Here is a 13339-nt window from a genome sequence, read left to right on the forward strand (position 1 = left end):
TTCGTTTCCTATAAATTCACTGTAACACATTCTTGTCGCATATTGGCATGGTTAGATATTGAAAGTAATAATATTACCTCGATACGATTGATCATGATCAATAAATGGGAATACTGAATTGACTACTGGAAAAAATCTGTTTCAGAAACTTCGTAGTAAATTATAGTCTTCTGCATAAAATGAGACATGGCAGATTAAAATTGATCAAATCTACTTGATTTTTAACCGTTTTGAAGCGAGTTTTGAAATTAAGTTTCGATATCTAAACCTTTATTCGTAATTTCAATATTTTTTATTTCCGTGTTTTTAAAGAGATTTTTGTAGATTATCAACATACATAATAATTTGATAAATACTCGCCGCGCGAATATGTCGAATGAAATTAATAAAAAGTATCGATTCTTGGATGACCGACTCTCTTGACATCATGTTTAAAGTTATCAAAAAAAAAAAAAAAAAAAAACACACGGTCCTCAGTTATTACTGCGAAAATAAAATCAGGAAAACCCTTTTTTCCGCTCTTCAAAGACGGGTTTCCCCCTCAACAACCTAGTCGATACCCTAGAATAAGGCTATCCCGCGAGGTTCACATACTGCAACATGTACAGGGTGGGCCAAAAAAAACGGGACAATTTAAAACGTGAATAAAATAAAAACGCGTTAACCGATTTTTGAAAACTTTTTTTTGCATGAAATTAGTAAAATAAACCTTTCGTTTCGTCTTTGAAAATCTCAATAATCTTCTTTCGTTGCTAAGATAAATGCTTTTGAGAAACGGATCTTGAAAAAGTTGCTGGGAAGATGAAAAAAATTAATGAAAAATGTTAAACATAATTTCCATATTAAATTATGATTTGGAAATAGATTTATTTTGGTTCAATTAATGATAAAAAGCTTACAACAATGTGTGTTTCTTCTTATTCTTATCTTTCGTATTTCAAAGTTTCCGTGCATTGAAGAGTAAGAACAAACTATTTGGCTTATCTTCCACGGATCAGTGAATAATTTTCCCCGACGACTATAAACGTAATTCGCCAATATTAAAAAAGTCTGACTTTACGCCGTCTCGAAAAATCTCGCAAATGTTCATTTTATCTACCTAGTTTTCGATCGTTCCTGATTGAATTCTGATTGAATTCTAATTAACTGTTAGTTAAATCAACTTTGGTCAAGCTCTCGACATCATTTACGTCCGACTTTTTTGATAATGTACCAAAAATGGAACTTTAACCTCAAACCGCGCGTTTTGACTGTAGTGTTACTTCTAAGAATCGTTTCATGTCACATGAAAAGAATCTAGGAGAATTACTGTAATGCCAGTGTTAAGCTTTGAATCACAAATTAAGGTGAATATTAAGTTGAACATTCTTTAATATTAATTTTCTTCATCCTCCTAGTGACTTTTCCAAAACCCGGTTTCTAAAACTATGTATCTTAGCAAGGAATACAGACTTTCCACATTTTCAATTGCAAAATGAAAGACTTAGGTATGCGTCTAATATCAAGCAAAAACAGTTTCTAAAAATCAGTCGACGGGTTTGGATTTCATTCATATTTTAAAGTGATTCGGTTTTTTTTTGCCTACCCTGTATATTCATAATACGTTCGATGAGATACTGCAACGAGGATTGTAGCGAACAGCAAGAAGAAGTTCTGACAATGAGATAGAAACCCGTGAGAACAATTCAAGCCAGACGCGCTAATTCGAATGGTATTAAATTACACGAACGCAATCTGCCGTTGAGGAATGCATGTTCGTATCAACGTTCGTTAACTCTACCTTCTAACGTGTGTAAAACCACCTGTTCAGAATCTGGAGCTGCCATAGGCAGCATAACGTCTCGAGGTGCGAGTACAAAGAGAAGAAAACAAAAAGCAAGATTGGCCCTAATCAAGGCTGCGAATAACGCGTACATCGGGATTATTAAGGGGATGCCTTGGTCGATTCTGACGTTGACGTATATATCTTCAAATACAGAAGTTCAGGTATCTCAAGTGTGAAAAATACCTTAACAGCCCCATTCTGTACGCAATTATGAACAAAAAAACTCCAACGCATTTTAATTTGGCGTAGAAATAAAGAAACGGCACGAATTCTTCAAATTTACCATTGCGATTTCGTAGAATCCATACCATTTCTTCATTTCTGCCTGAAATACAAATGCATTGGAGTGTTTTTGTTCAGAATTGCGTTGTAACAGAATGAGGTTGTTATGCCCTTTTTGCGTTTGAGATACGTGAACTTGGATAAGTCGAGATACATACGACAAAGTCGAAAACGACTAGGACACCCCCTTAATGTTCCGAATAGTTTTTTTCGTTTCTGTTCTTAGCCGGTAACGTGATGATAATTCCAGGCATGGATCCTACGGCGGTGAGGTTCCGTTCGAGGCTTAGTTGTGAGCGTACGAAATACGTATTTGTGCCTCCGCATACGTTGCAGGTACACGTACAAGTGCAAAGTTACGAGCCTCGTTCCGCAGTAGGTCAGGCTGTGGACGCATCGAGGTCAGTCGAGGGCAAATACGCAGCGGGTCAACGGTGACCGAACCGGCACGGACCCGAACGTCTCTGACGCTGTTCGTGATTCAAATTTAACTGTAAAATCCCTGTATAAACTGCATTGGCAATGAAGATATACAACGCACGGTCGGTATGCAGGGCGAGTTCACTGCAAGTACCTCGGTTTTGATGTAAAAATTGTTTCGTTTCCCCGATTTGGTAAGCGCATCGCGTAGATAATAGTTAAGTTTTTCGTTAATAGATGAGAATTGTACAAGTCGTTATACTTATTAGGTGTTACAGTTCCGTTTTGACGTCACTGACATTATTGAGTGATGTTTAAATTACTAACATTTCCGAAAATTTTCGACCTATCGAGAAAGAAAGGAAAGTTTGAAATGGAATAGCATGGTAATTCTGTCAAAATATACAATAAAAGGTTTTTCAGATCGATAACGAACTCCGAGTTAGTTGTGTTGCCAATTTTAACCAGGTACATATTTGTGGTAAGTACGAAGTTATATTCAACGGTGCTTCTGTTGGACGATCATTTTCCGCCGCACAGCATCGCCATTCCGCGGCCCGATACTTAATGGGGTCACATTTCTTTATGCAATTTATACATAACTGCATCAAATATTTCACGTACACTTATTTGCGAAATTTCCCTTCATGTATTGCGTTATACATCAGCGTACGATTGTCTGTATGTTTGATTTGCAAGACGAGACAGTTCCGAGAGCTATAAATATAACGGATGGTAGACAACAAACCTATTATTTGTAGTTATACCTACTGAGATTAGTAGTTTAGACTTTCTCTTATTCAGATTGCGCAGAAAGCTGCCAAAGATCCTTCGGAAGAGGTTTTTCTACGAATCGTTGTTACATCCATCGCATCATCGAGTATAACTTTCCCACTATTCCAAGAAAATTTTCATGTTCAAATGGTCCAGTCAAATACGTCTATATACAATGTATAGCTCCTGACATTGAAGGTTAATTTTTTGCGTATGGCAAATTTAGGAACATGGTTGGAAAACGTGCATTTTAGGACTTCCCGGACAGGGCGAGGTTGAGGAAAAGGTCGTAGTGAAGAATCAAGGAAAAATAAGTAATATTATTAAGGTGTTAGGTCACTGTAGAATTTTCGAAAAATCGATTTTTTTTTTGGTCTAATGGTCCCCTAGGCCTTCAAAAACGATGTCCCAAAAGATTACGTCGGGGAAAAATCTCTAAGTACTCGGTTTCCGAATTTAGTACAAGGCCTTCTGTTCCGCAGCGAGCTAAAGGGAAGGTACTTTAAGGGACTAGAGCAGGTATATGGCAGATGTTATTGAAATCATTTATTTACTAACTAGTCTAGACAAGTTTGCACTTGTCGAACGTCTCTTTCAGTTAGTTAGGCACAGCCAAGCATTTGAGAAGGACGCTAGTCGACAAACACTCGTTTTCTCGTTCTTATACTACTCAAAACTTCAAACGCGTTTTTCTCAAAACAAAAATTTTTCGAAAAAAATGAAGGTGTCAAGTTCAAATGCGCGCCATTTTTGAAAAACTCAATATTTTCAAAAAATCCTACGTACTTATCTACATATTTAGATGTAAAATAACGAAAATTTTTTTATTTTGTTTGAGGTCCAAAATTACGGACGTAATTGCATGCAGCGGAGCGTAAAAAAAATGTGCCACCGGAAACGCGCTGTGGGCGGCAATCTTCATTTTGAAAGAATTAAAAAAAATTTAGTTTGATACTTAAAGAACTTTATTTGATACTTTTATGAATAAACTTTTTTTTCGTGTAAAAAAAAAAAAAAAATTTCGAATATACACATGATTTTATGCCTTCTACTAAGGCCATACCCCTTAAGTGAAGTGGGTCAAGTTGATGTACCCATCGCTTGCGAGAATCCGGGTTCAAGCGGCTAAGCCAGTTGTAAATCGGGAGCTTAGGATACTGGGTAAAGATACGGTTTCAGCGCTCTTTTTTCGTGTACAACATCAATTATTAGATACTCTATTTGAAAAAAATAAAGTGATAGGTACACGAATCTAATAAACACTTGATAAATACATATCCAAGAAGATGAAACATTTAACTGTAATAAGTAAAAATTTACGTGTGGCGAATGTACATATTTTGTACAGGTTCGTATCGACAGAGCTGGAAATAATGAGTTTTCTCCGTCAGTTAATTTTTGGGTTTCCCTTTCACACTGGGCGAAATCTAGTTTAAAAAATTAATTTAGCTTGCAATATTTTTATTAAACTTGCAATTAGCATTAGCTATTCTGCAGTTTAAATTTCTAATTCACATGGATCCTCGGCAGTTTGTCGGAATTCTGCCGTTTGGTTACAGTCAGGAAGTAAGAGAGAAGGAAACGAAACTCAAGCCTGCGTGCCAGCAAAAATTGCGCCAGTTTTTGGTGTAGAGTTGGTAGTACCGATTTCCTCTACTCGCCGCGTTCCTGTTCTTCGGTCGTTCGAAATATGTAAACCAGGCAGCTGTCAACACGTGGTCAACACTTAATTAATGATCGTAATATTTGAACAACCAAAGAACACAGACGCAATGAGTGGCAAAAGTCGCTACTACTAACTCTGCGCTGAAATCTGGCCCAACTTTGTATTCCGGAGTAACTGATATATTATTTTCGCAGGTATTCGCATATGTAGGGAAATGAATAATGGAGTTATATTTAATGGAGAAGGCCTTATTCCGTATACTACTCACGAGCATATCTAACCATATAAATACGGCTGCCAAATAAAACTAATTAAAAAAATCAGTATCTCGAAAAATCATAATAAATCGATATTGCCGTTCATAGGGTACATAGTGTATACTTCCTACCAAAACATACAAAATTTTCAGAAAAGTCGAAACTGAGCTTTTTCAAAAAAAACAACTTTTTTTTCAAATTGCTATATTTTTTGCAATTTTAAATTTTTTTTCGAATTTTGGTATCTGATTCGACGGAGTGTGAGATTCTACGTATTTCAAAAAAATAACTTTCAGAAACGCTCGAAAAATGTGAAACTGGCGGTTATTTTTCGGAAATTATACGTAAAATATCAGAATAAAATCATATTTACCTTGCAATCTTAAAAATCGTTATGAGGCATGAAAAAAATTCATTTGGGTAATAATAAAATATACGTGTCCGCTTATTTTCTGCGCTGAAGAACATACTTCAGTTACGAACATTTATGGAATACGACCTCCTGTGGTCTGTATGATTTGAAATAGATTCAGCCATTCATCAAAAAAGATTCTTAGAAAGTGGCTGCAAAAATTCCCCAGATCTAGATTTTCCCTTAGATCATATACAGTGTTTTTCCCGAACTTCTATTAGCAACAATGTGCTATGATTTACTACATGCAATGGGTGTGGGTTAATATTTCGAAAGGGTTAAAATAAGGAAGGGTGAAAATTAATTGCACTGAATCTGCTCAAGCTGCGTCACTTACTCGATTAATTCTACGTAGGCTGTTTAGTTATTATAGTTTGTAAGCTTGTGAAACAGCAACAAGAATGCAAACATCGCTTAGAGTTTGCAGATTATATACCCTACATAAAAAGTCCGACAGTCTCTGTCTGAATTCTTATTTTTCGTTACCGTTTATAAACCAATGCATGAAATTCGTTCAAATTTCGGCAAGGTATTGCTTTTTTACAACCCTTGCTTGAAAACTTCGAATTTCGGAACCTGTACAACAACTTCGGCACATGCGTACTTTGGACAACTCAACTTTTACGCACTCTCTCATTAAACAAAGTTACCTAACCTCTGTTTTACGCGCTTTCAGTGGCACCTTCATTACTTCTCAAATCAAACTTCCCTTTGCTGGTGTTGAAAAAAATGACGTGTGTACCCGTGCGGATGGGCGATGTGATCTGCGATTTGTGCCGCCAACTTCACACTCGTATTCGTATGAACGCAGCGCTAGCCTTCAGCTCACACTAAAAACTTCACTCTCGTTGGAAATCGCATACACACCCTTGTGATAGTATTCGGAATATTAATGCATTTTTTCCAATTCTTCGATGAAAGAGCAATAGGCCGTCGAAATTTGAACAAATTCCATTCATTACTTTATTATTGACAACGAAAAATCACAATCAGCCAATTCGGTCGACCAAGAAGGAGTATCGCATCCTTAAAACTCCACTTATCAGTCACAAATTTTCCCTCTTCGGAATCATGTCACAGTTACCACACACAATAATAATTTATCTTTCAATTACAAGCTTAAACATTTGATTTGTGTTTTATTTCGGCAAGGTCTTCGTACACAGTGTCTTTAATCAAAGCTGTTTCTATAAACATCGAATCCATAATATTTAGAGCTTCATCCACTGTACATACTCTTACTGTAATATATATATATTTATAGGTAGGTATTCTACAGGGTGCGCAAACGATCCGTAATTCTAAAGACCCCAGCAGTAGTAGTCCACACAAGAAAACTGTAGAAACAGAAATTACTGAACGCCAGATATTTACGCATTTTACTGGATGCAGTGTATATTTACACTAGTCAACGACTGTGTGGATAACAATAGCATCACTTTCATAATTGCAATTTTGAATTAGAAAATTTCTCCAATTACTGATATATCAAGATACAAGTTGAAATAACGAATGAAACTATTTGAGATGTGAAGCTTTGTATCGCTTACATGCATTTTCCGCTGGTAGATGTATATAAATTTACATTTAATATACATGTATGGAGGTATTCGTATATCAATAATTATCATTGTATGTATATGTTATTATATTAACCTTTTAACGGCAGGGAAATATCAGTTCAAATCGACCTTTTATTAGACGTGAAATTTATAAATAAGTTAAATGAATTTCGTATGTGGAGTCCTCAGCCTGACTGCTGGTCGGTACATCGACCAGTCCCACTGTTAACAGGTTAATCTCAATAATACTTATCTACAATCGAATATTCTACATTCAACATTGATATTTGCTATATAACACAAAGTAAACCTAAAATTATCTCGTATCATACATTTTAACAACAATCTTTTGTTGTTAGATAGAAAAATATGTGCACCACTATTTTTAGTGTTCGTTTTTTTTTTAGTTTGATACCTTTGCTTCAGATGGTTTGATAAACACAATATGATGCCCCGATCTGTATTCATACCCTTCAAGCAAATCAAATCGGTGGCAGTTCTTGTACGAATACATGTGAAGTATTCAACATTTCGTAAAACCGTGTATACTTCTTATGTCTAATCGTGGCGAACACAAAGATTTCTACTGACCTAAAATTGTATATTTAATTATGAAAGGTGCTTTGAATTCATGCTTTTCCTAACATTCGAGTTTGCAACAAATATATTTTCAATGAAATTTTTAATATTGGAATAATATAAAATCAACTATATTATTATCTCGATTAAGATTTTTTAATGTTACTTACGATTAGCATACACCTCTTGTTACCGTAATTAGTGTGTGTTTTAAATATACTTGGTGTCATAGAGTAATTCGTAATGTTCCCAACTAATTTATGGATATATATACACATATATATATATACATATATATATACCAAATTTTTGAATCGACAACTTTAAAATCGCTTCTATTATTCTAAATAGGTACTAATATAACACCACATTTAACATAATTAAGAGTGATTCTTAAATTTTGAGTTTTTCTGTGGAATAATATGTTCTTCCACTTTTCTGGAACATACCTTAAATTTTTCAGCGCAAAGAACGAAATGCAACAAAGTTTTCTATTATTTTATGTAGCGGAAAGATTAAAATGGAAAATCAAAGAATTCTAAATATAACTAAAGATTTATATTCAACGTAAAACTAAAAAACAACACACAACGATTTTTTCATCTACAAATTATACATTTTTGGCCTATACTAAAGCAGTCTATAAGCCCTTGTCATGTTCACGGCATTATTTATTTATTTATGACATATTCATATTAACCTATTTGTAAGGCGTGCTCCACCAACTCAGCCACTTTTTGTTCATCCTCTCAGATCTGTTCCATAATTGGTTATATAGCAGTACTATTCAAAGGTACTCTCTGTGAATTCTTTTAGCTTTTTTACTTTCCACGTTTCGGAAATGGTTTTGTTTTTCAAACCTGTACATTATGGAAGATTGAAATCAGGCACAAAAAAATTTAACATGAAATTATGTTTTTCCATGAACTATTTAATGCAACATATGTCATATTTTTGATGGCATCAAAAAGGCTATTTTCAGTGAAAAAAAATATGTGTATTTTTTTTTTAAATGTGAAACCTTTGATTTTGCTGTAAATTTTACAGGGTATTTGGCAGTGTATTGGGAACTTACAAAAAAATTTGCATCGTGGAACTCGACATTCTTGCTGTGTAGAACAAATATTTTACAAAGAAAGGTGCGTTAAGGTACATCTAAGTTTCTGTTTTCCATGTACTATTTTACAGCACATGTTATATTCTGGCATGATTATAGATGACATCAAAAATATAACATATGTATAACATGTGCCATATAACACAAAAATGAAGAAATTAAATCAGAAAAAATTCACAGAGTGCCTTTAAGTAGTACTACTTTATAACCAATTATGGAACAAATCCGGGAGGACTAAAAAAAAAGTGGCTCGGTTGATCGAGAATGCCTCTTATATATGATATATACTAATATATGGGCCATCCAGATGAGAATAAACGATGTTTAGCCCAAGCCGCCACCGAATCGTTTGTTCATTTTTTTTTACCACAATTCGGTCACATGAAAAAAAAACTGTCCGATTGTTTTTATATATATAATATACATACAAGTATTTAATCTGCACGACGTATATCTACACCCGTTCCGATGAGCATTGAGGATTATTATAATATCGATTTTTATCTTGACGGTCAATAAATGTCTGAATCTGAGCACTATATGATACATGTGGCATGTATACACATAAACGTTAATTGTAATAGATTGCGTATCATTTTTTGATAATTCTAGGACAATAATCAGAGCTATCCTAACTAGTGCTTATCTACCTATACTCCTTTTTTAAATTAATATTATTCCGTTATATGCAACAGATTAATAGATCAATGTAGATATTATACATTCATATTCATTAAGATAACAGAACTGTAATTTCAGATTTCTTCTTACATTATGCTATTATTGAAGAGAATCATTCGGAAGGCTATTTTACATTTCACTAAATAACAGTTTTTGAACTATACTTCGCAACTCATGAAACCAATTGTGGTTTCTTTTTACACATACATGTTCACGTTATCCTGACCAATGACAACTTATATAGAAGCAATAATTATAAGTAAATCCATCTTTTATATTTACTGTTTATTCTTAGTCGCTATTAGTACACTGAGATCAGTACCTAAAATATAATTGTTTCAAATATGAGTAATTTGTACAAACTACCTACTAATTTCAAAAATACTTTTTGCTAAAATCTGTTTCCATCCAAAAACATCCGTTCAAATTTGGAATGTCAACTTCCGATACAAACTCTGCAAATATTGCCTGACACTATGACAATTACAGGCAATAATATGAAATTGGGTCTTCATTTCTCACAATGATCAAAGCAGCACGTTTTGATATATTCTGAAGTTGAATATTAATTGAGACGAGATGATTCAGCCACTGTATTAATATTGGAAATTCAGAATAATCTCATACGGAAGTTTAAGTATACTTTCAATGACAGTATAATCAAGTTAAAGATAGTTGCAGTTCGTCTAGTTACACAACTTTAAAAATAATTACAAGTAGTGATGGAAATAGTTAAATTTATGTAAGACTTTTGCTAACTTTTTTCCTGAAAATTATCGGGGAAATTTTACTATTCGGTTGACCTTAAACGCATACCTATGTTAAGTTGGACTTTGCGTTTTTTCCTCGTCAACCTCCTTGTGCTATAAATACGCAGTATGTTTACTACTGTGCTCAAGCGCAGCGAGTACGTCTTGTTTTTGTCTGACGTACAATCGCCCTTTCTTCCAAGGATTTTGTAGTTGTAATGGCTTGAAGTCATCCCGCAAGCAACGTTCTCTTGCACCAATTACAGCGACTAAACAAAAATTTGGTAACTCATCTGCAGTGTAAATCGGACCTGCTTGATCCTTCAAGACTACAGCAACATTCAATTGCGTCACAACCAAATCGACGACCTCTCGAGCTGTCGTTCGGGGTGTAACATGAAGTTTTAAACTCGTTCCCGAAGCTAAGCCTGTTTCGTACGCTGCATATACCTACAAAAGTACGTAAGACTAAAATCAAAATTCGCCCGTGACAATAACGTAATGATTATTTAATGGCGACAAAGCCCACTGCACATTTCATAGCCGGTTGTACATATTATAATTAAAACACGTAAAAATAAAAATAAATAACCCACTAAATCTATGCAAAGAATGTCGCCATACTGAAAATGTTCGTGTGTTAAATCATAAGATGTTTTTAAGAATTCAGCTTGTCATTCATGATATAATTTACCTTATAAATTCGATAAAATATAGAAAAAATCACATCATACATTACGAAAGCATGAATCATCAGGTATACTAGACCAAAATTCATGTAGTTGATTTACATGATTTTTGATCTAGTAACATATGTCTGATGATTCGTGCTTTTGTAATTTATTATGTGATTTCTTATATATTTTATTGAACTCACAAAATAAATCATGTAATAAATGCACGCTGAATTCTTTCAAACCATTACATGATTTAACGCATGAACATTTTTAGTAGGGCAGTAGTCCAGAAGTGGAGAATTTCGTTCGATTTGACAGACCATATTGCCGTTGTTTTTTTTTTTCTTTTTATTTTCAGTAACATTCCAAATTTCAAGTAGTTTAAATCATAGAAACTTAATATGTGAAAAGTAAGTGCTACCAAAAAAACATCAACTCTGCACTTGAGAGATGTCAAATTTTTGAAGATTTTCTTGGTATATTTGAAGAAATTTTTTTCGCATGGTTATTTACAGAAACTTAAATTTCAGGTAAAAATGCATCTAATTTTGGAGTTGGGTCATAAAAAATAAAATAAATGCGATCAAAAGTGAAGTCAATTAATTCAATGGCATTGATCAACATTTTTTCTGCCATTAGTGATTATTGTTAGTGTTGATAAATTATGTAAAATGCTCTTTCAGGATTTGAGTTATGTGATTTTTTTTTTTGTTTTGACCACTTTGATTTGAACTAATTGCAGAATATTTCAACTAGGTACACAGAGCTAGTTATAATTCATCTTCATTATATTGTGTATACGTAAAATGGAACAGTTGGAGAGACCATTAGATGAAAATGTTGTGCTGAAAGATGCAGTGAGATTGATATTGTGGTTGTAAGCTGTTCATGCTGTACAATTTGTGAATTTTGATTCGTGTATAGCTGCTTTTTTTTCAAGCAAAGCAAAATTTGAATGCAAGGCTTACTTATACCGAGGTTACGTTAGGAGACTGAGTGTAGAGCTGGTTATATTTTCAGTACATACGTCAAACTCGAGTCTCCTACAAGAAAAATATTAGTAGGTACAATTTCATCTCTAATATAGTTTTATATATACAAATAAACAATGCAGGTATGGAATCTCTAAGAAAAAATAAAAATACAAGCTTTTGAAGTCTATGAGCGGTATTTTACCACAGCATTTTTCACAGCGTGTCTCACTTGTGTGAAAGCTGCTATTTGCATTTTTATTCAGTTATGCCATAGTAATAAATAAAGCAATCATTCGCTGCTAAATGGTACCAATTTTGACATAATTTAAGATATCGTACCTGTAAAATTCCAGGAAGAGGTGCTGGCATCATTATGGCTTCATCTTTTTCTTCATTCAGCTGACTTTCCATTACAGAACTAGCAATTGCAGCAACACTCGCCGTTGGTTTTGACATTTTCGACTTTGCATGACTCGGTTTAAGGCTGACACTTGAGATGGGAGTGGAAAACTCATCGCTGCTCAACGAGTGCAGACTATCTGAATTAGTATTGCTGACACTCAACATGCTCGTCGTGTTGGTCATCGCTGTTGAGACACTAAGCAAGGATCCTCCATAAATAATTGGCTTTATACTCAACAGTGGACTTGTACTGGCAGATGCAGAGGTTATTGTAGCCGATCTGTTTCTTGGGCTGTGTTTGTAGTGGGTCAGAAGTAGCGTGTCTTCGGACTTTGAAGGAGGTAATCTCGAGTTCTGTACTGGGATCAAATTGTTTTTTGTTGAGCTGATTGCAGAGGTCTTTACCATTTCACTACCAGCTGACATTGTCGAACAGTTACTGCCCTTACGGATGTATTGACCGCTCGGCAGCTGCTGTTCACTTTTACTAAATTCTGTGGTCAGCAGATTTGACGTTGAGTTCGTTATGTTCGGGCCAGGCCAGCTCCCACGACCGGGACTGGATTTCACTAGCTTAGGATCTCGCGGAGGAAGCTGCAGAAGACTTCGCTTCAGGCTGTTACTATTTTTATTGCGATCTAGGTTCAGCAGATGTCTCATCGAGATCCCAGAAATTTGACCAGCAATCTGAAATTATGGAAATGAATGTGTTTCACGTGTCAGAATGAATTCAAGAAAAACACAGATACATCTGTGATTACAATTATGATGTTGCGAAATATGGGATATTCCACGTGTAATCAATCTGACTAAAGCCCTGACCTCCTCAAAACTGGTTCAAATCTTGTGAAATGTTTTTGTTATGTGATCAGAATATCTTAGATTTTTTTAGATTTTTATGGCATGATGTTTGAACGTTAGCAATCCAAAGAATATATGCGACTATCTGCGATATTGTTTCA

General features: G+C 34.6%; 1 protein-coding gene across 5 annotated transcripts in view; it reads right to left on the bottom strand.

Moving 5' to 3' along the window:
- Positions 1-7522: 7522 nt before the first annotated feature.
- Positions 7523-13339, bottom strand: part of LOC124299719 (uncharacterized) — a 271430-nt gene continuing 265613 nt past the window's right edge. For 4 of the 5 annotated variants that reach the window (XM_046753029.1, XM_046753027.1, XM_046753028.1 and 1 more), the window contains 2 exons: positions 12315-13064; positions 7523-10774 (listed from right to left, as the gene is read on the bottom strand). In XM_046753029.1, the coding sequence (XP_046608985.1) occupies positions 10439-10774; positions 12315-13064 (1086 nt within the window). In that variant the 3' untranslated portion in view covers positions 7523-10438. Of the gene's footprint in view, positions 10775-11969; positions 12045-12314; positions 13065-13339 lie in introns of all 5 variants that reach the window. The other variant, XR_006907047.1, reaches the window with a different exon arrangement.

This window comes from Neodiprion virginianus, chromosome 3, assembly GCF_021901495.1.
Source record: "Neodiprion virginianus isolate iyNeoVirg1 chromosome 3, iyNeoVirg1.1, whole genome shotgun sequence".
In the NCBI taxonomy this organism is placed as follows: Eukaryota; Metazoa; Arthropoda; class Insecta; order Hymenoptera; family Diprionidae; genus Neodiprion; species Neodiprion virginianus.